This window comes from Sander vitreus, chromosome 15 (assembly GCF_031162955.1).
Source record: "Sander vitreus isolate 19-12246 chromosome 15, sanVit1, whole genome shotgun sequence".
NCBI classification, from domain to species: domain Eukaryota; kingdom Metazoa; phylum Chordata; class Actinopteri; order Perciformes; family Percidae; genus Sander; species Sander vitreus.
Window position 1 is genome coordinate 26,426,816 of NC_135869.1, and position 24,811 is coordinate 26,451,626.

The 24,811-nt window shown below is 43.0% G+C and overlaps 1 protein-coding gene across 2 annotated transcripts in view; it reads right to left on the bottom strand.

Annotated features, from left to right (window-relative positions):
* Positions 1–1,907: 1,907 nt before the first annotated feature.
* Positions 1,908–24,811, bottom strand: part of smurf2 (SMAD specific E3 ubiquitin protein ligase 2) — a 74,811-nt gene continuing 51,907 nt past the window's right edge. For both annotated transcript variants that reach the window (XM_078270296.1, XM_078270295.1), the window contains exons 9-19: positions 23,526–23,610; positions 22,244–22,402; positions 22,064–22,123; positions 17,990–18,191; positions 15,815–15,918; positions 15,019–15,133; positions 13,436–13,614; positions 11,495–11,753; positions 9,731–9,932; positions 6,103–6,178; positions 1,908–4,826 (exon numbers count right to left, since the gene is read on the bottom strand). In XM_078270296.1, the coding sequence (XP_078126422.1) occupies positions 4,727–4,826; positions 6,103–6,178; positions 9,731–9,932; positions 11,495–11,753; positions 13,436–13,614; positions 15,019–15,133; positions 15,815–15,918; positions 17,990–18,191; positions 22,064–22,123; positions 22,244–22,402; positions 23,526–23,610 (1,541 nt within the window). In that variant the 3' untranslated portion in view covers positions 1,908–4,726. The remainder of the gene's footprint in view (positions 4,827–6,102; positions 6,179–9,730; positions 9,933–11,494; positions 11,754–13,435; positions 13,615–15,018; positions 15,134–15,814; positions 15,919–17,989; positions 18,192–22,063; positions 22,124–22,243; positions 22,403–23,525; positions 23,611–24,811) is intronic.

Genomic DNA, 24,811 nt, shown 5'->3' on the forward strand with positions numbered 1-24,811 from the left:
GAATCGAGGCCCGGTATATATTGCAAGAGGAAGTCCCCCTTCCGATGTATTAATCCGCCCTTCGGTTTTTAACTTCAGCGTCTACCGACTGGCAACATAGACCCAATGAAGAACAGTGAAACTGGGTTTTAAAATCACTATAACTCTTAATGGAAATATTACATATAGATCCCCTAACCTTCCACTAAATATATTTCACATGGTAAGTTAGAGCAAGCAGAAGAACATAAGTGAGATTTTTTTTTTTTTTATCGCACACAAACATGTATGTAACGTTAGAGTCTGAATAAAAAATCGGACACTATGTTTTGTATTTTCTCTTACATTTATTTATCTTTCCCGGTGTGTCCCTTTGATACACTGTGTTAAATAATTCAAACAGATGTTGGCGGATTGATATGTACGAGTAAGAAACTGGTAATGCGGCTATGACAATGCTTCCGATGTACGGTAAGTGACGTCATCAGGACCAACCCAAACATGAAAGAGAAGAGTTTTTCTCTCTCTCTCTATCTCTCTTTTGTATTTTTCATTTAAACCCGTGTAATTAATTTTTTTACTCAGCTTCTGTTGGAATAAGTAGACAAGGAAATGTTAAATAATTATTAAAATGTTCCGTACAAAACTGGTACAGTGATGTTCAAAGTGTGGTTGAGGTCATGTAGGCTGCCTCTAAACTTAAAGGTGGACCAAAAAAATAACTAAACTTTCAGTGGGTTTACTCACTATAGGCTACTGAATTCTTGTCTTAGATGATTGCGGTGCTACACCATGAAAACATAAAAGAAAATGTGTATTCATTCTCTGAGGAAGTGGCCTAAATAATGTAAGTCAAAATACACAAACATTGGAGCCTACAGTAATGTTTTGTCATTTTCTTAGCTTTGACCCACTTATTCCTTCTACTGATTATACAGGATGCTCCTCAAAATATGAACCCTTGTTATCTGGATGAAGTCTAGCCTTCTGTCCTCTTTCCACTTAATGTAGACAGTTTTCAAGACCTCTCTGTACTGATGCACTTGCATATTTACGAAACAATTGAAATTGTACTTGACACCTATTTTCCAACAGCCTAATCCATTCCCCACTTTCCCTGCCCCCCTCTGAGCCATCTGCCAGACGTTTTTCTCCAGAGTGTTTATCAGTGAGTACACAGTGGGACGTCAGGGACAGAAGACATTCGGATGTAAAGCACCTTTGCATCCCCCGCATTTGACATTTATTCTCAGCCAATATGATACTAACAAGCCCCTGATGAATGGCTCTAATGTAAATAACTGCTATGCCAAAGGACCCATTAAAGCACTCCTCTGTTGTAAATAACGTAACAATAATTCAGGTGAAAAAGCTTTTATGACATTTGAAACAGCCATTCAAACAGGAAGGACAGGACATATATGTGTACAAGGCCTTACATTGTTAGACAAAGGCAAGTTTAATTAGAACTAATTACACACAAAAATAAAATACTCTTACAAAATGATAGTGTTAACATACATCAAATTGCATCAGTCAGCTATGAGAGATATAGTCCCACTAGTGGATCATGCTATTAAAAAAAACAAAAAAAAACTTGTTTAATAAAAAGTTCTTCAATGAGAGGCAGCTACAGGGCGATGCTGAGCGGTGTAGTGAAGGAACAGACAGTAGGGCCATCAGCTTGTGCACTGGACTTAAAAGGCGAATGAATATCTGCTCGAGAAGTCACCATTAAATACACAAGGCAACCTCATTCTGTTTGTGTGCAATTCCTCTTTTTCATTTCTCTACTTAAGTTAAAAGATAAATTACAGGTCGTTTGATCCACATATATGAACAATATCTTTTTACTGTACAAAGCACCATCTGAGGACACTTCACCTTGCATACACTTGTCCACTTAAAAGAATGAAATTTCAGTTCAGTTTTGTAGTGTATGCAAATGTTAAGAACAGTCCACGGTCATAGAGATTACTAGACAGGCAGCATCTTTTGAAAACATTCAAGGATTTCATTTTTAATCGTAGAAAACAATCTCCCCTCCCCCCCCCCCCCCCTTTCTCTAAATAAAAACATCACTGATAGGACTGTGTATCAGGCTAAAACAGGATTCATCTCATTCAGTTCCCTTTCAATCAAAAGCACATACGGACACATGCAACGACTGTTGTATGCTGTGGGCAAAACGATTCAAACAAGACTTTTTTTTTATCCCTTAAATATTCAGGAAATCAAGACAAATGGTCAGAATTAGTTTCTCTTCGGTCGTAAAATCAAAGGAAGTTACAAACTACATATGACATCTCCTGAGAATGTGGCTAGCTAGAGCTCTTGATTACTTGGAAATATTTTGTGGCCACAAACAGGTGTGAGCATGAGCAGTGTAGTGTGCACCTTAAGCAGTAGTATATCAATGAGTAAAGGCTGTTTTATGCTTCTGCGTTGACTCCACGCCGTCGCTCCTACGGCGTCGTGACCCTTATGGAGTTCTGCGTCGGGGGTGAACGCGTTTCTTTGCATCGCGGTGCATTTCACCACCAGAACGCTAGGGGGTGTGTGGTTTCCGGAGGGTCAATCGCAAAACTGACATTTCCGACGAAAAAGAGAGAGAGAGAGAGAGAGAGAGCCAGTTTATGTCGCGTTAGCAAGCTAACTTTAGCACAACTGCCCACAAAGTACTGCTTGCTGGCGGAGTGCTAATTTCAAAACGTTACTGACATATAGACACTTTACAAACGAACAACCCCGTCATTGTAACCAAAATATGTCTGAGTTTATTTGCAGAGCTGATGTCAGTGAACTAGCACGTTGCTACTCCCCACAGCAGGCTGCTGGAAACACCGACCGTCAACACACAGGACGAGGTGACCAATCACAGTCCTTGCGGTCGCCTCAACGCAAAGTTACAAATTTTTTTGGTCGAGCTACGGCGGAGGGCTCGGAGAGGGGTTCGCATCGACGCAGAGGGGACTGGGGGGATGCCGTCGATTCGACGCAGAAGCATAAATCAGCCTTAAGGTTGCTAATACAAAGACAAACGTTAATGCTATTTAGCACCACATGGCTAGCAGGTAGTAGAGGTTTTTCTCCCCCCCCCCCCAACAATAACAATGTAGAGGCAGCTCAAATTACAAAATGATGAACTTTGGACTCTTCTCAACAGAATACCATTTGAAATTAATGGTAGGTGTCATGCCAGTGCCATGCCCAGCTACAAATGACGAAAGTGTTAAAAAAAAGGGTAACAGTAGTGAAACATCACACCCCCATGTGTAGCGCCAGAATGAAATCAGTAGATTTTAAAGGGTCCGCTCAAGACTAGGCGTGGGCCGGAATGACATTCTGACGGTATGATAACCTTCAGCAAAAATATCACGGTTTTTACGGTATTGCAATTACAGCTTTAAAATGTATTATTTTCAAATGTAACTGTTTTTTTTCTCCATTGAACACAATGCATTTCATTTAAAAAAAAAAAACACTGCTAACTGGCAGGGAGATGGGTTTCAAAACTGCACTTTCTGTGAACATGTTAGTGGTTTTGGACTTTTCTCAAACCTTGAAACCGGTAACCGGCCCATGTCTACTCAAGATTATCAAAGATTCATTCATTCAAAAATGATTATGGCACTCAGAGGACATTGTGTGTTTCAGATTTGTTTTCCTCTGTAAGACACACCTCTCCTTGTACAGTGTGAGAGAAGTTATGTCACGAAATAAACCACAGCGTGAAATTCACTCGAGCTTAATTCTGTTTTCACCAATTATCTTCTATAATTTAAACACTTAGAGATCTTAATTTTTCTGAAACGATGGATAGGGGTTTCTGAAAGATATCAGCAATAAATTATATATATTATATAGAATTTTATTGTTTCTTTTTCAATGTTCCCTGTTTTATAAAAATAACACATTTCAAGCTATTCATTCACTTATTCATCTTCAAAAGAAAACTAGCTGTCAAACGTGAAATATGTTTTGGGAATGCAGCGCTACTCATTGGGCGGCGACTCAGGAGCAGAAGTCCCTGCTGCTGTCTTTGGAGAGGGTTGTAAACAGTCGGGTTTCTGCCTAATTCAGTCTCTAGTCTTGCCCTCTCATCCGCACATATCCCTGTTTTCCAGCCTTGGTATTACGGATAGCCCCGATGTGATCGCTCTGAGGCACCAAACAGCACGAGTCATGCACACTCTGCATACAAATTTAGTGTTTCCAAGTGGTTGTGGGAACCATTAATAACCCTGTGCTCTAGCAAACAAACCAGTCTCGTTAATGTCGTTTCAGAGTGGACTGACCTTGTGTTCTGCTTGGTAAGATGGAGCATTGCTACATTGAATACAGTCTTTTTTCTTTCTTTTTTAAATGCTAAAATGAACTTAGAAAAAATAAAAAGGGAAGAGCCAGCAACTTTTGCAGGTTCCACGAGTTAGTAAATAGTCTGAGTTATTAGCAGCTGAAGAGATCCTTTTCGATGATTAAAAAAAGACACATAGGAAGGCTGGAGGGTCTTATAAAAATACCCAGAGTCAGATGACATTTTCTTGATCTTCTTTGTCCAGCCTCCGTTAGCTTGGCCACATGTCCCCGGGAAGTATAGGCGGCACCCTGGGCGAAGCAAACGTGGATGACCCCCGTGTTGAGTGGATTGATTTGTAGGGAGGTGGGGGGTGTGTGTGTGTGGGGGGGGGGCTCATTATGGCCGTGTTGCTTCTGGTTGTTGCGGAGCTCTGCCTGAATCAGTGACTCACTCCACAGCAAAGCCGCACGTCTCCTCGATGGCAGTGAGCAACTTGTCGTACAGTTTGTCATAGTGCTCGTAGGGAGGAATGTCAATCCGGTTGAAACTGGGAAAACAGAAGAATAATATAAATCACCACACTGCACAACTCCAGACCAAAACAGAGATCGTTCAAGAACTGGTATCGAAGTCATGGTATTGGTATCGGTTCAGGTATCGACATTTTTTTAACAATACCCAGCCCTATTGATAATACTAACTACCAGGTTCAACACTACTCTTCCCCTCCGATTTAAACAGTGTTAGTACTGGCAGCTATTTTAGATTAGGTCTTAGTCTTTAGACGGAAATGCTTATTAGTTTTAGTCACATGTCAGTCATTTCTAGTCTTCATGGTTAAGTCTAGTTTTAGTTGACAACAGCTCAAAAACGTTTTAGTCGACGCAAAGTCATTGCATTTTAGTGGAAATGTTTTCGCTCTTGATTTTGATTTATAAATTATAGTGAACATTTCAGTCAATCTAGTCCCGCCCAAAACCAATAGTTTTGTTATTTTAGTCGAACTTATTTCACATATGATTTGATCGTATCATTATCTGATGAAAAACACAGGTTTTTAGTTTTAAACTACATTTTAGTCTCGTCTTTTTTCGCCAACGATACTGCATGTTGATATTGTTACAGTTGGGGCCCTGTCCTGCACCCAGCGCGGCGCGGCGCAAAGCCCGACCCAAGTGTCTTTGCTGGTTTAAGACCGACGCAGTTGTCAGTTTCCCGTCCAGCGCCCATGTCGTTTAAACAGCAAATGCACCTGCTCCCATCTGTGGCCCATGGGCGTGCTGGTCTTACAGGGAGGTGTGTTCAGGTGCATTCTGGGCGTATTGCTATCTTGGGGCAGCGGGAAGTGATCGTGCCATTGACCAACAAAAACCTGGTAGCACACACACATGCAGAATATTACAAATAAAAATATTACGGTGCAAATCCTCCATCATAATAGCAATGCTCCAAGGTCCAAACGCGCCTGGCTTTTAAAGGGAATGGGAGACGATCTCTGATTGGTTTATTGCATGTTACACCCAAAACACACCTATGATGAAGACACTAAGTACAACCCTTTTGAACCATGCGCCCGGCGCACGGACCCTTTTACCGCCGTTAAACTAGCAAAAGTGGATTTGGACACGCCCTAAACGCACCTGCGCCACGCTCTTCACGCCGTGTGCTTAAATCATTAAATAGGGCCCTTGGTGTTTATTGAAGTCTCGTCGTCGTCTCAGTCATGGTTTTTCGTTAAAGGAATTAACAGTGGTCTCAAAGGCTGGCAGCCTGGCACAATGTCAAACAGTCTGAAAATGATACAAAGCTGACAGTTTCCTCACCAAGTGTGGGCTTTGGGCAGGTTGTTGGTGCTGGCATCAATCTGGTGGATGGTAAAGAGTCGCGGGCCAGCAGCACCTGTACAAACACAATAGGTTTAGTAAGAACACACACCTGCTCTGCACTGTGAAGAAATGTATGTATTCTCTCTTTGACATTTCCAGGCTCCAGACTCAACGTATTTACAAGTTGCTTGGATTCTAGTTGGTTATTTTGGGATCTAAAAAGTCAACTAAAAAACAAATCAAGATGCTCAAACTAATAGATTGGTAAACTTCTGATGCCAACATTTAAACTTGAACATCCAGGTGAGTAAGGGTGCTCAAACACATCAGGATCCACAAGAAAACGAAAAATTGAAGTGAGTGACTATAAGTCTGAATTTGTTAAAAACATACACAACTTGAAATGAGTCTGAAAAAACAAGGAAAGAAAATAACGATGGGGAACATACATTCACACATTTGTTTTTCAAAGTAAAATATTTCAGTGCTGTAACTTCAGTGGTATCTAAAATCAAACACTACATATTCAGTAGTGGTTAAATGAGATTCCAGTTGCTTATAAAATGATAATTATCATGGCCTTTCTCTGCTTCCATACAATAAGAGACAGCGTGCAAAGATATAAGCTGTAACAGAAGGCATGACTCAGGTGAGTCATTTGTAACATTTATCATTTTTTAGTTCATCTTTAGCTTAAAGAAACAAACAAAGAACATTATGGACGGACTTCCTTTGTTACAGTAAATCACTTGTTATGGTGCAACAATCTCCTGATGTTTTCTCTTATTGAAGTAAAATCCCTTTATTTCATTACATATTCAGATGGTTCGGACAACAGTCCTACAATACATAATACTGCACAGTATTTAGATACCAACAGTACTAACTGAGTTGACTTTGCCCCTTGACTGTAGCCATGTGTCCATCTTTTAGATGTTTTTTTTTTTTTTTAGACAATATTTTTGCCATTTTAGGCCTTTGTTTGATAGGACAGCCTAGACATGAAAGGGGAGAGCGAGGGGGAAGCGTATTTACGAATCCTACTATGGCCACGCCAAGACCCGCCCTTCAATAGCATTCACACACTACTATTGGCCAGGCGTCCATGTACGTAACCCGATTTGTACAGGTCCTATCCCCTGACCAATCAGCTATCCTAACCTTAACTACTCGAGGTTAATGCCTAACCCCAACCAAACGAGCTGCTTTGTAGGGCGTGGCCATAGCAGGATTTGTAAATACGTGAGGGGGAATGACATGCAGCAAAAAGGGTCGCAGGTTGGATTTTATCCCGCGGCCGCTGCAGCAAGGACTGAGCCTCTGTACATTGGGTGCACGCTCTACCAGGTGAGCTACCCAGGCAACCCAGCTTTTAGATGTTTTGATCAAGAAAGGAGTAGTCTAGGCATTATGCAACATGACCCCACCCGAATTGCAACAGAAACTCTTTCAACTGATCTAGTCTCGTAAAGGTCTCCTCTATAACATATTAAAAGTCCTAAAAGTGGTGGAAAGTACTGAAAAAACGGTAATCGGTGATGCCCCAGTTTCCAATGGTGTTTTTTTGCCTCCAGCGGCGCCTTCCAGGCAGATAACCTTAACACTACTAAACTAAAATTCAGCAGAAAAGGCAGTCGGACTGATCAGTCTCCCCGAGTTGGTCGCAAAAGTGCCTCAGAACACACCGACGAGACGTAATACGTCTCCATGACAGCAGGCGGCGCTAATCTGTATTGTCGCCCCAAGAATGAAAACAGCAGCTGATTGGACGAACGCGTCAAGGTGGGTCTGGTTTCTCCGGAAATTCACAGCCAGACTGTCATGGCGTCTCGTTCAGAATACGATCTCATATTGGACTAAAATAGTTCACCGAAACGTGTTTCTGAAAACATTTGAAGAGAGAAATAGGCCGTGCAGTTGCTGAATCTGTCTTCATTTCAGATCGACAAAGGTCAGTTTAAAAGATTTTCATCAGATTTTGAGAGACTCTAGTCACGCTCATCCCGCTCCCTGTTTCCTGGTTAGCTCTCCACCAATCAGATGGGTCATTTGAGTCTGACTGCCGGCAGTGCCCGCCCCGCCGATTATACATGTCAAATCGGCCAAAATGAAGGCCGACGGCACCTCGGATGGATGACGCTACGGAACACACCGAACAGACTCGAGTCACCGACCTCGCCTGACTGTCCGACGGCCAATTATCGGGTTGGTGTGTTCACACCTTAACAGATATCGCCATGAAACTTACCCAGTGGATATTTTTACATTAAGGCAATCTTTTTTTGTATCACAAGATTTCTGAACTTGTTTAAGACTTGTTTAAGAACTTGAAAACATGTTTAATTTAGCAAATGAGGCATTATCTAACTAAATATGTGCTCATAGGACTGTTTATATGTTATAGAGGAGACTTTGTGAGTAATAAACATTGGTCTGATTTTCTGTTGAAATTTGTGGGAGATTTACCCCTTTTTTTCCTAACAAGATGCCTTGTACTAGAACGCCGTGTTATATAAGGTGTGTAAGGGCGCTGTCTGCCTGTGGATCACGGTGTACTCCTCATGCCTCTGGGAAGCAACGTCTGCCAGGACGGACCCATTGAACCGCTGCGCTACACGCAGCCTCAGGGTTTATCTCGGGTCAGAGAAACCCAGAGACACGGAGAAGCTAAGAATCCCAAACACACAGCCTACACTGTGTTGACAGGAGAAGGGGCAGCGAAAACATTTTTGTAGGAGAAACTGAATTACGTATTTCCTGTTACGTCATTTCCGTCCTGACAGACAGATGAGATGAGCCCCAGATTGCCTGGAGCCCCACAGAGGAGGTCTGCAGCCAGACCCTATTGGGTTGACAGAGCCTGTGAATGTAGAGCAATCTGTGTGCAGGACAAAGGAACAGCAAGGGCTGCCACACCTTTCGTACATCATGGATCCGACATCACATTAACATTCATTTTGTACCTCTGAGTGCTCACTCTGGTCTCCATCTCACAAAGAAGGCAATTCACACCAAGCTTTCTCAGGAGCGGTTTCATACGTAGAACTTTCTTGCATTTCTTGCATAACAATGCACCCATTTACATAGCACAGCCACTGTAGGGTTTAGGTGCAGCACCCTGGCCGTTTTGGGCAGCACCTAAGCCGAATGAATGTAGATCTGATTGTAGTTGGAATTCTTTTAAAGTTTTGTCTTTAAGCTTTTGTTTGTTGTTTATTATCTGTTTTAATTTTATTTAATTAAAATGTTTTAGACAAATATATGTTGATAATAACGCTCCAAATGATGTTAAAAAGAGACGCCAAAACTACCACAAAGGGACACAAACCGACAACAAAGAGATGCCTAAACTTGCTCCCCGGACGCTGTATGTATAGCTGTCCACTGCTCCTAATACTTAGGATGGGTTCAAATGCAGTAATAGAATCCCACTACATTGTACTGTGTGTATGTGACGATTAAGAATAAAGGTTTTTTTAGCCTTTAGGTTTGATCCTTTTAAACCCCTCGCCAAATACGTGCACCTAAGTCTTCCACAAACTGAGGTAAAACACTGCATAACAAAACAATGTATGCACATGAAGACACATGTATGCACATATGTCTTCATGCTGGGTGTTTTTACCTTGGAGGGCCTTGAATCCTTGCAGGGGAACTCTGGAGGAGCCGGTGACAAACTGCAGCAGCCGCGCTCTGCGCTCCTCATCGAAGGACTCCACAGCTTTCCAGAACCATTTGACGATGTTGCTTTCTGGAGTGCAGTGTTTGAGCCGCGTGTTGGACTTCCAGTCGTTGATGTCAATTTTACCCAGGCCACATACAATCAGCTGCAGGAGGAAAGAAGTAGACAGAGTTGTGAGTGTCGTGAAATCGTTTCAATATGTTGAACTAAATGTGCTTGGAGGGAAATCTAGATGTGTCTACAGTAATAGGGGTGTCACGATTCTCCAAATCTACACTTGGATTCAATTTAAACCTTCATTTTTCAACAGGGACGCCACAATAAGATGGCCGGAGGGTACTTTGCAACAACAGTTTGAGTTTCTCAGAGTTTACGGGGTGCAGTTAAATGCACCATTAACCCACGTGCTTTACCTTCGTTGTTTGTTCACATCAAGGGCATAGGTTTTGTTTCAACACTGAGGGATACATTTATTTATTTTTTAATGTATCAGAATCAGAAAGGGCTTTATTGCCAAGTACGTTTTTTACACATACAAGGAATTTGTCATGGTGTTGTTGGTGCATGTCACACATAAGTAAATAATATAAACAATATAAGTATAAACACATACACACAGTATGTATTAATAAATATAAAAAATAAATGTAAAATAATAAAATAAGTTCGATACAATAAGATACATAAATACATAAGTAATGTATTCATGTATTAATGTAATCTAGTAATGTATTGTGATGTTTCCTCTGTTTTAGTATTCCCACTCGTGCATTTTGTTTAGAAATGTTTGTAGAATTTCTATTCCATATTTCAATTTCGAAATAAATATTTGATCACAAAAACATTGGGGGGGGGGGGAGAGAGAGAGAGAGAGAGAGAGAGAGAGAGAGAGAGAGAGAGAGAGAGAGGGGATGACACGCAACAAAGGGCAGCAGGTCAGATTGGAACCCTGCACCGCTGCAGGACTCAGCCAACATGGGGCGAACGCTCTTACTGGGTGAGCCCCAGTCTTTTATATTTTTTTTGTGGGGGACAAATCTACCTCTTCTTAATATTAGGGGGGGGGGACACAAATCCCCCCCCCCGAAATCTACGCCTGTGGTTCACATAACATAAGGCAAAATGTTGCCACATGGTGACTTCAGAAAAGCAGGACGATATTTTTAGTTGTGTTGTTTCTCCGTTATCTCCGACTGTGTCCCTGTGTCCGAAGCGGCATTCTACCAGCCGGTAAGCTACGCTGTGTCCAGGGTTGTTCCTGCATAGACATTTTTGGCGCCCCCCCACCCCCAAAGAGGTTTTAGCCAGCCCCAAAGGGAACTCACCAACACCAAAATGGTTAAGAACTGAGAATACAAATGGCAAGCATAATAGACATTTTTGTTCATTTAATTGTCAGAAATAGCAGGAAAATGCATAGGTTTCTGTCAAAAAAGACACTCAAAAAGACTCATTGCCTTGACTGTACGCGGACCGATCATGCTTACTGCTGTGCGTAGTCCCCCCCCCCCAGGCCCATTCCAAGCCAGGAAAACCCCTGTGTGTCTGTTGTTGTTAGTATTTGGGTGGAGAGAGAAAAAAATACTGGGGGAATCGCCGATCCTGCTTTTGATTTAGACCGTTGAAATCGAGAGCTCATTTCGAACATCGTGGCACCTCTAGTGTCAACAACAAGGAGACGTGATTATGGGAAATGAATTAAAGTACCTCTAGCTCCTTCTCATCGAAGGCCTTCAGCAGGTGTTGGGGGATGACCTCATTGAAGCCCTTCTGCAGAGCCAGGAACTGGGCCTCTATGCCTCGCAGAAAACGCCAGTTGACGTAGAGCCGCACGTACTCCTTCTTGGTGTCCTGGGTGACGGGGATGCTCTTCCCGTTGGGCTTGAGCTCATGCTGGATGATCTCTCCATAAGCATTGTGTTCCACGCAGAAGGTGTGGTCCAGCACACCTGTGATGTCGTTGTCCCTGAAGAGAGAGAAACATCGGAATGACTGTTTTGAGGGCAAAAACGGGCGTTAGCACACCGCTGGTAACAAATACAAGGTGCTTGTCATGCCAATGAAATCTGATGAGCTGCTTTTTGTTGAACGTGTGCTGATCGGTGAAACCAGCCGATGAGTTTAAAACCTGCATGTGGTCTGAACACTTGGCTTAGAGACCACTGATGTTAGAAATCTTCAAAAATCCTGGGGGGCGCTGTTATCAAAGTGTAGGAGACAGGTTGGGATTTGGGCTAAATGACTCATCAGTTGGTAGAAAATACAATGTATCATTTGTGAATTTTACACTAAAATGGCACATTTTCTTTTTGCAATTACAGGTAACTAATAATCTGAAAAACGTCCAGTACCATCAATCAATCAAACTTTATTTGTAGAGCACTTTAAAACACCCAATGTTGACCAAAGTGCTGTACAGAAGAATAAATAAAAGACCATGCTGCGTTATGATTTGATCTTGTATGAGAACGGGTTTTTTTGTGTTCTAATACAACCGTAGAACAGAACACGTGTACATTTTTCTTAATGAGGCCATAAAACACAATCTGCCTCCTTATTTATGTTCTCTACGGACTCCTAAAACTATCGATAGCTTCAACTATTGACTATTTGGTTTTGTTTTTAGGATTACTTTTCCTTTTGTTCCCCTCTTTCTTCATTCTTTATTTTCTCCCCTCATTTAATTGTTCCTTTCTTCTGTCCCTTTTGTTATTTTTATTTTTTTAAGATAATTTTTTGGGCATTTTTAGGCCTTTATTGACAGGACAGCTGAAGACATGAAAGGGAAGAGAGAGGGCGCCCGGATAGCTCGGTTGGTAGAGCGGGTGCCCATATACAGAGGTTTACTCCTCGATGCAGCAGCCGCGGGTCTTCTGCTGTCCTATCAAAATAAAGGCTGAAAATGCCCGAAAAAATAATCTTTGAAAGGGGAGAGAGAGGGGGAATGACTGCAGCAAAGGGCCACCTCTAAACCTCTATATATAATAGAATATATAATCACTATATATATGGGCACCCGCTCTACCAACGGACAATCCGGGCGCCCCTTCTGTCCCGTTTTTTTTACAGACTTTGTGTTTTATTTTTTTATTTTCTATATGCTACCTTTGAATTATTTTAGGGACCCCAACATGCCAAGCGCCTTGAGGGTTTTCTGGGTTTCCTTTGCAGGTCTTTTTTACTTAATTTTTCGTATATGTTGTTTTTCACACAGCTAAATAAAAAAATAAAAACCTAGGTTCACATGGACAAATTATGTACGACATTCCTCGAACCCAAATACGTTTTGGTGAAAATAAAGATTATAAAAACAGGATTAAGAACTATTTGACCACTCAATGTACACGTTCTGTTACTGAACACATCATTAATATTTGATGAAGTCTTTGGTTTTTTTCTTTAAAGGGAAACTTTTTATGCTGCTGTTTTGGCCAGGACTCCTTTGTCTCAATGGGAACATTCCTGGTAAAATAAATACATCTACTTTGTCATGCTCGTATCAAATGTAGACTGTGGACAGGAATGCAGAGCGTAACATCGTGTTTGATGTGTTGAAATCTGTGATTCAGAAATCCTCTTTCACTTTTCATTTACACAGAAAGGTCAGGACTGTTGTTGACTTCTATGAAACGGTGGTGTTGTACGTACAGGATCCACACGAGGCTGTTGTGCAGGTCAGGGTCAACAGACTCCATGTCGTCCAGGGTGATGGGTTTACCCAGCAGCTGTTTGTAGAAGGGCAGAGTGAAGCCTCCGTCTATGTAGTGGCCATGGAACACTGCCATCCCCATGATACGGCCCACAAAGTGAAAGTAAGACAAGTGCTCCTGAGGGGAGACAAAACATCTTTAGTTTCCAAATGAAGAGACAGTGTTGAGTTACCAGAAGAACTGAAAGAACAAAGTACACTACAGGTCAAAAGTTACATTCAGTCCTTCCAGAAAAATGTGGAGTTTTCTTGTGATTGTTGCGGGCTAAACTCCTTGATTATGCGTCACGTTTTCTTAAAAAATGCGATGGAATATGCGGGATATTTATGCTATTTGATGCGATGAAATTACAGGAACTTGCAAAACCAGCGGTGTCATCGTGGCTTCATGGCGGGGTTTGCAGCTTTTCGATGATGTTCACGTCGCGTAATTACGTCACTTCATAACGTTCCCATGGCAACAGGGGAAAATGGCTGCTCGTGTGAAGTAAACGCAACATTTTTCATCTTTCTGCTAAGACTTTTTTGCAACGAAAATGCGGGGATTATGAAATCATGCAAGCACCGCATATTTTGCGCGGAAATCGGCAATTTTTGCAGAAAAAGTGCGGCGTATTTGAAAAAATGCGCCCCCCCGCATAAATATACGGACTTTGGCTAATTATGCATTGAATTATGCGATCACATATTCACGTTTTCTTCTTTTCCTCAACAATGACTATTTTTTTATTTATTTGTTTGGGTATTTGTGCCTTTATTGGATAGGAATACTGAGATATGAAAGGGGAGAGAGAGGGGGGGAAGACATGCAGGAAAACCGTCACAGGTCGGATTCGAACCCTAGACCTTCTGCGTCGAGGAATAAACCTCTGCATATGTGCGCCCGCTCCACCAGCTGAGCTAACCGGCCACGCAACAATGACTATTTTAACATAGATTAAAACAGTATCATTCAGACGCCACATTTATTATTTACATTTGAAATAGTTTTGGCCCCAAAAGAAGAAGAATTACACTATATGAGAAGAAGTTTCATTTAGTCGATGTCATGACAGAGGAGAATACTGACGTAACCATTTCTTCCCCACATAAATACCCTTTGATTTGGAATTGGTTTTCCAGTCCAGAAATTCATGATCATTGAACCACAACTGTAACTGGGCTCTAAATATTTTGGATAGTGTTTTTTCTTTGGACCCTCTGATTTAAAATAATGAACCAACTGAAGTTTTTGCTAAAAATCACACCAGTCTCCATTGCCGTTAGAACATAGAGTTATAAGTAATGTCACTGCTATGGCACGACAGGCAAGAAAAGACATATTCAAGACCTTTGGAAAGTCATTTCAAGAGGAAACTGAATGAAATGCTCTCTAAGACGTTCCAAGACTTGCAGGTGCCCTGTTGATCCAAAACTTCTTCTCTAAGAAGGTCATTTTTAGAGTCTGCATGTCAACGCCATGCAACAGAAAAACACGTTTTCCTTCTTCTATGTGTTGTCAATAATGATGACTGTGACTCACGGGGTTGACAGCAGAGTCTGGGTTTATCTGCAGTGTGTAGATGTCATCCCGGGAGTACTGGAACAGGCCGTAGTACGGGTTCAGCATCTCGTGCGACAGCAGATAGAGCCACTCCCTGCATGCAATGCGACACAGACGCACAGAGGTCAGGCAGGAGGAAAAAAGACTTACAACTGGAACATCAGAGTTCAGAACACGCAAACAGGGCTGCAACCAACGATTGTTTTCATTGTCGATTAATCTGTCAATTATTTTCTCGATTAATCAATTAGTATTTTGGTCTATAACAGAGATCTTCCAACATATGTAGTAGGGGGTCCCTGCTCGGTCTCTCTTTCAGTTAAGGGGTCCTCGGCTTAAAAAACTTTGAAAACCCCTGGTTCTATAAAATGTCAGAAAATGTTTAAAAAAAATGTGGATCAGTTTCCCAAAGCCCAAGATGACGTCCTCAAATGTCTCATTTTGTCTCAACTCAAAGATTTTCAGTTTACTGTCACAGAGGAGAGAAGAAACTAGAACATATTCACATTTAACAAGATGGAATCAGAGAAACCAATTATCAAAATAGTTATTATTTTAATAGTTGACAACTAATCGGCTAATCAATTCATCTTTCCAACTCTACATGCAAACTTAAACTGATGAAGAAATGACTCCAAACCACACTAACAATGGTGAAGTTCTTAGGCTCCTCCACTAGGAGGCAGGCTGCTGTGTAACATTAGTCACAGTATTTACAGAACCAAAGTCTGTGTTTTTCAGTGTAGCATGCTCCTCTTTTGCTATGGCTTCTTACCTGGCCACTCCTCCATAATCGAGCCCCTCCTCTCCTCTGAACTTCACCATTAGCCTTTTCCACAGGTCCTTCGGCCTCATCTTCATCACCTGGCGATACGACTCCTGCAACACAGAGGCAAACACACGCCACGCGTCAAAGACAGAAACGGCAGCAGTCAAGACAGCAGGTTTAATGTATGGTCCTCAAAGGAGAATGAGTTTAAAATAAGCCATTCATCAGTTTGGAACATCACAGGTGAGGGATCCTGCCTCTGGGGGAACTTGACAAAAATCATGTCTGACCAGTTCCAGGCGCATTAGGGCGCGGCGGTCCATCAGGACCAAAACCTTACGCCATAAAAACGGTTTCTTCCAGTCTGCTGTCAGCCTCATTAACCCCCCCCCCCGCTGACATTGACTCTCAGTCCTACATCCTGGACTCTCAACTAAAGGAGCTAAGGCATGGAATAAGAGTGTGTGTGTGTGTGTGTGTGTGTGTGTGTGTGTGTTCTGACGGTTTAAAAAGCCCTTCTAGGGACGGCCATTGGAAATTAGCAATATCTATAAATGCTGTGATGCTGTACATTGGAGATTTGTTGCACAAATGTCTATGTCTTAGCATCTGTCCCTATTCAAATAAACATGAAACGAAATGGAAAAAAATATATACCCGTCCTCTGTACATTCTGAAACTTGCACATCCCGCACTAATCCATACAGCCTCTTTTTTGTCATTCGTTTGTTTTATTGTTTGTTTATTTCCTATTAATGTTTATGTATGCACCAAGAAGCAAGGGAAATTCCTCGTAAGTGCTACTTACAATAAATAAATCCATTACGGATTCTGATGGTAAACATGGCGACTGCTAGGCCAACATTTGAAATGATTTTCCAAAACGGGAGCGAAGTTAAAAGATAGAAAAACAAGGCAGTTGATCTACTGTAGCAGTGTTGTAAGAAATGAGAGAGATGCCATGTGGCGTTACACGAGCCCTTTCCATTCGGCTCTCTGTTGCGAGGCTCAACCAGTGTTCATCATCCCATCATGTGCAGACAGCTCACAGCGTCACGGGGAGGGTTCATTTAAAGTGGATTAGGGGCAGTTATAATAAACACAGGCATAAGACTAACAACACAGCCGCAGGTTCCGCTGTGCCCCGCAGATACAGCAGACAACAGAGAGGTGCTGTGGGAGAAATGAGAATGTCTTATCTACGCCGAAAAAGTACACATCTAGGCATGTCTGACAGCCCACCAGCTAACACTTGCCTGTTCAATCATACTGTAATGCTTCAGCTGGTCTGGAGACGCTATGCAGTTATGTCTTAAGCTCAAGACGTCCTCTGCAGCCCCCCCGCCCCCCACCCTTCTCGCTCGCTCTCTCACATTGAGATCAGCCAACAAAAATGTCTTCGTTCAGATTAACAGACGTGGCTCTTCCAGCACATTCCAGTGCATGTTTTATGAGGGTCATGCAGTCTGTTGCAGGTGTTGTTGCTCTGATGAAGGCCCCGTGCCTCCTAGATGCAGGAAAAAAATGAAACTCCCCAGCTGAGAAAACGCACTTGAGAAAAATCCTCATCCACAAACAAGACGTCTGCTTTAGATTTTGAACAGACTGCCTTCTCACATCATAGATAGCAGGGTGTGTGTGTGTGTGTGTGTGTGTGTGTGTGTGTGTGTGAGAGAGAGAAATCATTCTCACAGCCAAACTGCTACGGCCAATGACCTTTATGGGAGTAGACAAGAAAAACCTTCAGGGAATGTTTAACGTCGGTCGGTTGCGTCAATAAATAACTTGCACAATTACACGCAGCTCTGCAGGTACAAAAGAAGGGAGACATTTGTGCCGTTTGCGTCTATCAGAGGGCATGAAGTGCACTGGCATTGTTCGTAGATTGAGGGACGAGACAGAACTGCTTTTGTTTGTTGCTTACGGGGCCAAATATAGCTTTGTTGGCTGGAGATTTGGGGAAAATGAGGGCATGTGGTTGTGCAATGGAGCAAATATTAGATTAAATGTTTTTCTACCACGTTGTTGTGCATTCTAATTAGTTTCACGCATGCTCTGGCTGAATTTCCCTCGGTGCTAAATGATTTTAGCACCGTTTCTGAGTGTCTCTAATAACAGGCCTCCCTTGTGAGCTTCAGACGATATGATGACACGACTGAGCTTGTTTCTTTCCATCCTCACCTCGAAGATCTCCTCGCGGGATACCTCGATGCGGCAGTGGCCGGCCTGAGGCTGCTGCTGGGACAGTTCCTGGCGGAGGATCTTGAGCTTCTGGACAAGGTCCCTCTTGTACTTGGGCACCGTGAGGCACTCGGCCTCCTCCGGGAGCTGAGCAGGGGACACCAGAGCCTGCTGGGCCTGATCCTTCAACTGGTTCTGACGACTGGGGAGGTAGAGGGGCCAAAAAGAGCGGCGTGGGGAAAAAGGTGAGAGAGGAGAAGAGAGGGAGAAAGGGGCCAAGAGAAAGAGACAGAGGGACAAGATTAAGGACAAAAAATAGGAAAGAACGTTCTGCAAATAGACCGTCTGTTGCTTTTGACTCATCATGTACACTTGAGGTAATGAACAGGCTCATCGAGGCCACCTGGCACATTTTACAAGTCCAAAAGTTTGTCTCAATAGATGGAGAGAGAGAATAGTGCCGGCACTGTTATGGATAGAAACTCACACCATGTACTACCCACCAAAAGAGTCTGGCCAAAATAGAGGGTTTTTTTCTCCTCAATTTACTTATTTAGTATTTGTTTGTTCATTTTTCTTTTACTTACTTATTTTTTTTTTTAGAGTTGGGTGGGCAGAGAAAGCTGTGCCTAATTGTATAATGAACTTTCATTTGTGTATTTTTGTGAAACTCAATAATATAGAAAAATCTGATTTCATCATCATCTGTTTCACCATATATACACACATATGATGCTATAGAAATGTATAATTCATATGAAAAATCATGTACATTCACAGTTTTAACTTTCCTGCCGTTCAAATCATTTCTCATAACCATCTTCTTACTTTATTGGATGAACAGTGAAGCCAAATGTGCTAAAAAAAACTAAAGAATGAAAAGCAGCATTTGATGAAACATTTCAAACACAGGAACAACGGAAGCGGTTCGCCACAGTGTCAACAGTGTGGCTGTGAACATCATCTGCGGTTAATGATGACAGAGGTCTCCACTCTGCCGTTTGATTGAGAAAACAAGTTTTGAACTAGGCGCTGTGTTCAGAGGGTGGCACAGTAGGGAGGCGCACAACACACACACACACACACACACAGAATCAAAAGAGCCTTTATGGAGCTGGCACTAAAGGATTATTTGCACAGTGGCCTTTTGAACTCCGGTGGGGGGTAGGGGGCATGATCGGCCCTGAGCAGGGTCATAAACACCAGACTCCAGAGCCGAGCACAGAGGGTGGTGGAAGCCATACACATGTCAGTCTGACTGCATGGGATATGGATATGTAGGCTATAAAACTCTGAGTGATGCCAGGGTTTAACCCTTGTGTTGTCTTCCCGTCGACCAACAAGCAACTTTTTGTTTTTCTGGGTCAAAATTTTGGTCTTCTTTCTCGACACTTGTCGCTTTCCCCCGATGTTTTTGGCACTTTCAGCATTCTTTTCACTTTTATCCAATTTTCTTTCTTTTTTTATGTAAACAAAAAGCTGCTTGAATTGGAAATGGGCTTGAATGGGCTCTTGGCCAGACTGACTTGCAGAGCAAATCTCAAATTTTCCGGAAGTTTGTCAGGGTTTTCCATGGCTATCTCCGACCCAAAAACATGGAAAAATAGGGTCTGGGTAAAAAAAAGAAAAAGAAGTTACCCTTTAACTAAAAGTTAGTTCACTCCATGACAGAATACAGTCTGAAAAGTATCCGCCCTATGGCTTGCATTCTCCTCTACCACAATGACAACTTCTCCTCAACAAAGTGACTGAGTTTGGTTTCTGGTGTCTGCCTAGCAGAATCCAGTTTGGCTTTTCAATCACTTCCTGCTATCCCAGAAAGCCACAGGGCCCCATAGGACACTCGAGACCTCCTGTTGAATCCCTTTATTTCCTGCAGACTAGACTCTTTGGGAGGGAAGGTAAGGGAGGGAGAGGGGGAAGCAGGAAAGGGCACTCTTCCGACAGCACCCAAACAGACAACTCAGAGGGTGGGAGTGGGGAGAGAGCGAGAGAGACAGAGAGGGAGACAGAGAGAGAGACAGAGAGAGAGACAGAGAGAGACAGAGAGAGAGAGAGACAGAGAGAGAGAGAGAGAGCGAGAGAGACAGAGACAGAGAGAGAGACAGAGAGACAGAGAGAGAGACAGAGAGAGACAGAGAGAGAGAGAGAGAGAGAGAGCGCGAGAGAGCGAGAGAGGACACGGAGCATCTCTTCCTGCACTTTCACCCATAAATCAAACATTCCTGCTCCGTCTCTGTTGCTCTTTTCTCTCGTGTTGTGGGCCCCCAGAGTTCTCTCGTTCTCTTTCCAACTCCTGACTGATGAGCACGACTCTGGTGCATGTTACCTGAAGATGCTGCTCACTGCAGGGACAAGTCGGCGTAATAAAAGCAATGCTTTTGCTACGCAACAAATCAAAAGCGTCTGGGAAATGACACGGTTATTTCTCATGCAACTGTACAGAGGGCAGTCCTGCAGCCAGGTCTTAAAAGCAGACAAGGATTCAGTTACCTATTGAACAGGGACCTTGACCAGGCCGGGGGGAATCATAGGGAAAATATAACCAATAATCCTGGTCTGGATGCTCAGGCAATGTCTTCAGCAAATAAAAAAGGCAATAAACTTCAACTTTGATGTACATATACCGTATATATATATATATATATATATAACATTTTTGTGGGATGATGGCACATGAGGGGTGAACATTTCTAAAATCCCTGACTTGATAAAAGGCAGATGGCTTGATGGAAATCCATGACGACTGATATGTTTTCCAGAGTTTTGTCACGAGTGAGAAAGTCGCTCCCAAGTCTATTCTATTAGCGGTAATAGAGCCGCTTCAGTTAGAACAGAAACTGTACCAAATAGATCCTCTATTAGCGGGTTAATGGAATCCAAATGGATTGGGGTAGGCTATGGTTAAACCTTATTCATGCACAATTTATAAACAAGTGATTTCACAAGGCCGAGATCCATGTGTCCTTAAATAACTAGGAGACGTACGGCACTCTACAGCCCAAATCTAACACATTATATACCAAATCATTTTTATATATATATAAAAACAAAATGTACTAATGACAACTGTAGACCATTAAAACATATAATAGCTATAGAGATCACTCCTGTGATATAATACATACAAAAATAAATTAAAATTTTTTTTCAATGACATTTTCACACATCTGGGCATAGTCGTGCTTATGAGAAAATTCCTACATTAAAAACAAATGTGGTGTGCCAGGCTACATTTTTATAAAGACGTTTCAGAGGGCCATGGATGAAGAAAGAGCAAAACGAATACAGAATCCCAAACACGTTCTTTGATCCGTCAGAACAGGGAGGAGAAAAAAAAAGGAAGAAACCTGATCTCTCCATCGATGCATTCCGTCTCTCTCTGCACGGAGGAGGAATGAGGTCAGGCGGCGGAGGCCCACCAAGGCACCCATACACTGCTCCACCTTTGTGGCGCAAGGACCTATGGGTATTTCTACGGCTATCGCAGCACAGTATGTGTTTGAACAGCTGCATAGGGGGAAGAAATTCTGAACACGTGCATCCATGCGCGTATGCATTTACCAAGCACAGAAGCATGAACTAGCGCGCGCGCGCACACACACACACACACACACACACACACACACACACACACACAGTTCATTCATCGACTTGGGCATCAAATTTATGCACCGTTTCCTGGATGTAAGACGCTCCTCAGCCACAGACACAGCAGTCCACTCAGCTATCTGATGTCTGGCCAAAGCCAGCTTTGTGACGGATTGTGTGCTAAAACGCCTTTATGATCAAAACCTCTGCAGGGCTGAGGAATTTGAACTTTTGTGTGGAAAGAAAAACTGTGGGGGGAGTGCACTGCATATGTATAATCTGTGTGTATGTATGTGTGTTCGTGTGTGTGTGCAGGGCTACTCCGAGTGCTGAACCTCTACAGGTGGCGAACACACCTTGGCACAGGATCCCGCTGTAAAACATCGGCTGAGGGGGAGGCCAAGTGAGTGAGTCTGTGAATGTCTGAGTAGAGTGTGTGCTTGTGTATGTTCCAGTCTACTGGCATGAAGCCTGAAACCTTACCTGACATTCTGACTTTCGATGCCTCCTCGAGAACCGTTGGGGCTTGGGCTTGGACTTGGACTACAGACGTAAAACAAAAAGAAAGAGAAAATGAATCTCTCTGCTTTTGTACCCCGTTACCCGTCTTCACTTTTATTTCACCGTTACATTTTGCTGGCTCAAGGGTTCCGCAGGACTCACTTCAGGACTAGATGCAGGTTGGCGGAGAGGCGCGGGTCTGTAAACTGCGTGGTTCGGTTGTTGTGGTCGACAAAGTAAACCCTCCCGGTGGCAGTGTTCCGTATCTCCCATCCTGGAGGCAGTGGACCCAGTTCCTCACAGTTCACATTACTAAGATCTCTGAAACACAGCAGAGGAGCACAAAATAAAGCATCAGTATGCAGGAATTTAAGAAAAATAGACGCTGCGTAAGGTGGGAAAGGGGAAAAGAGACACACACACACACTTACACACACACACACACACACACACACACACACACACATCTAGGTATAAAACATACCAAAGCACTGACTAACTGGACTCAGGCGGACAGCAAGATTCCGAGATGTCTGAGAAATCACTTTTATTCTATTTTTCTTCTTCCTCCCATCTAAATTATTTACTGCTGCCCCTGCAACCCCTTTCAGCTGGACTCCGTGGAGACACAAAAAAGGCTCAGAAATTACAGCAGGCTCGCTGCGCTGGCGCTGACTTTTTCTGTTTTGCGGGGTCGAAGCCAAAAGGGACCAGAGCCTCACGAGCGATGAGAGCTTGGCAGCTAAGCCATCTGCTAATGTTGGAGCTGTCTGAGGAGCACCTGGCGAGGTGTGGCGTGACCAATAGCCTCCTATCAAGAGCAATAAAAAGATCATCTATCACTCATATACTGATAGAATGCAAGCAGTGGCCAGGTATTATAATATCAGTCATGTTTTATTGATAGCGTCTGGAGTGCAATGAAGCCCGTCTCTGCACACGCACAAGCAGATCTGTGTGCCTGTGCATTTCTTTTTGGAATACGGTAATCAATAGGACACACATGCCTGACTGAGTATTTGCCCAAGAGCCTCTGGTATGGCTAATTGAGACTCGTAACGCTATTGGCCAGGTGTCCCAGAGTGAGGCCTTTCAGCGCTCGTGCCAGAGGACCGAATCGCTCAGAGCCCCGTGACATGGGTCTTCTCACAGCATGTCAGGCTCGTAATCAGCTGCAGGCTTCACAGCAAACTACAAGGGGGACCAGGACTAAGAGACCATGACACAAGTTATGTGTAAAGCCAGTTATGTCAGTGCCGTGACTGTTGGGTAAAATCAGGAGGACTGAAGGAATGATGACTGATCCGAGCATCTGTGGACAGCTCAATTTCTCGTGTATGCATTTTATTATTCTTGTGTTTTATACATTTTACAGTTTATATGGTGGATAGTGAAAAGGAAGCAAAACAAGACACACAAATCTGTCCGTCTGCGGTGGACGTACCTTGGTACTCTGGGGTCGTGCCACGTGCTGACACCGGTCTGAGTGTGGAGGAAGTACACTTGGCCTTGCTGCGTGGTCCTCTGCTCTGTAGGAGGGACGTAAAAAACAAACAAACGAGATTAATCGATGCAAGATCTGGAGATCCTTGGTTATACAATGTGGTGAATCCAATTAAAAACAAAAAAAGGAGCTACAATGTTTTGTCAAATGTTTCGAAAATATATGGAAAACTAAATTGAGTTTAATCATGTGGTGCGTGCAGAAAGATTGTGTTTATAATCTGTCTGCGGAAGGAAGAGAGAGAGAGAGAGAGAGAGAGAGATCACGCAGACGGAGATGAAAGGACCGTCTGAGGGAGCAGAGACTCCGACAGGCAGCCGGGAAAGAGAGGCGGGGGAGGGGGTGAGAGACAGGGTGAAGAACATTGGAGAGGAAAGGAGAGGAGAGATGGGGTTGTCTGACTTTTTGAGTAGGTGAGCTCATTCGTCAGCGCCCTGACAGAGATATTTCCATGAGACGAGCCTGCCAGAGAGTGTTTCTCTGGCATCCCTTTGGACCTACCGCCCTGCTTTAACACATACACATACATATACATATATATATATATATGTGTGTGTGCACATAAAAGTTCCAAAACCCACGCCCACCCTGATGACTGCACAATAGACCAGGGTTTTCCCTACCATATTTACTGTAAGGCTTAGGCGCAGCACCTAAGCTGTTTTGGGCACTACCTACGCCAAATCAACATAAAATCACTGTGGGCGTCACAACTAATTAATGGCTTTTCTCAGATCTGATGGTTGTAGTCGGTCCCCTGTGGACTTCTTTAACAAGTTTTGACTTTAAGCTTTTTGAGTGTTATTTATTTATTTATTATCTGCTCTAGCTTTTCCAACGTTTTAGACACCGATATGGAAATAATAATGGTCCAAAATGATGTGAAATTGCATATTTTTCAGCGGTTAGGTTAGCTAGGACCCCTGAAACCTCCCGCCAAATACGTGCACCCAAGTCGTCCACAAACCTAGGGCAAACACCGTTTACGTCCCGACACGCAGGGTGACATATCTTGGCCGTTGCGCTCTAACATGAGAAAAATCAGAGCTGCCGACAGCTTTTATAGGAACTTAAGTAAGAAAGTAAGGACAGAGATGGAGAGAGCGAGACAGATGTGTAGAGAGCCTCCTAATCTGAAGGACTGAGAGCAAAGATTTGATGTGCTCTGGCTCGCACATCCTACATAAGATTTTACTGTGACGATAAACAAAACTCCTTTGGGCTGT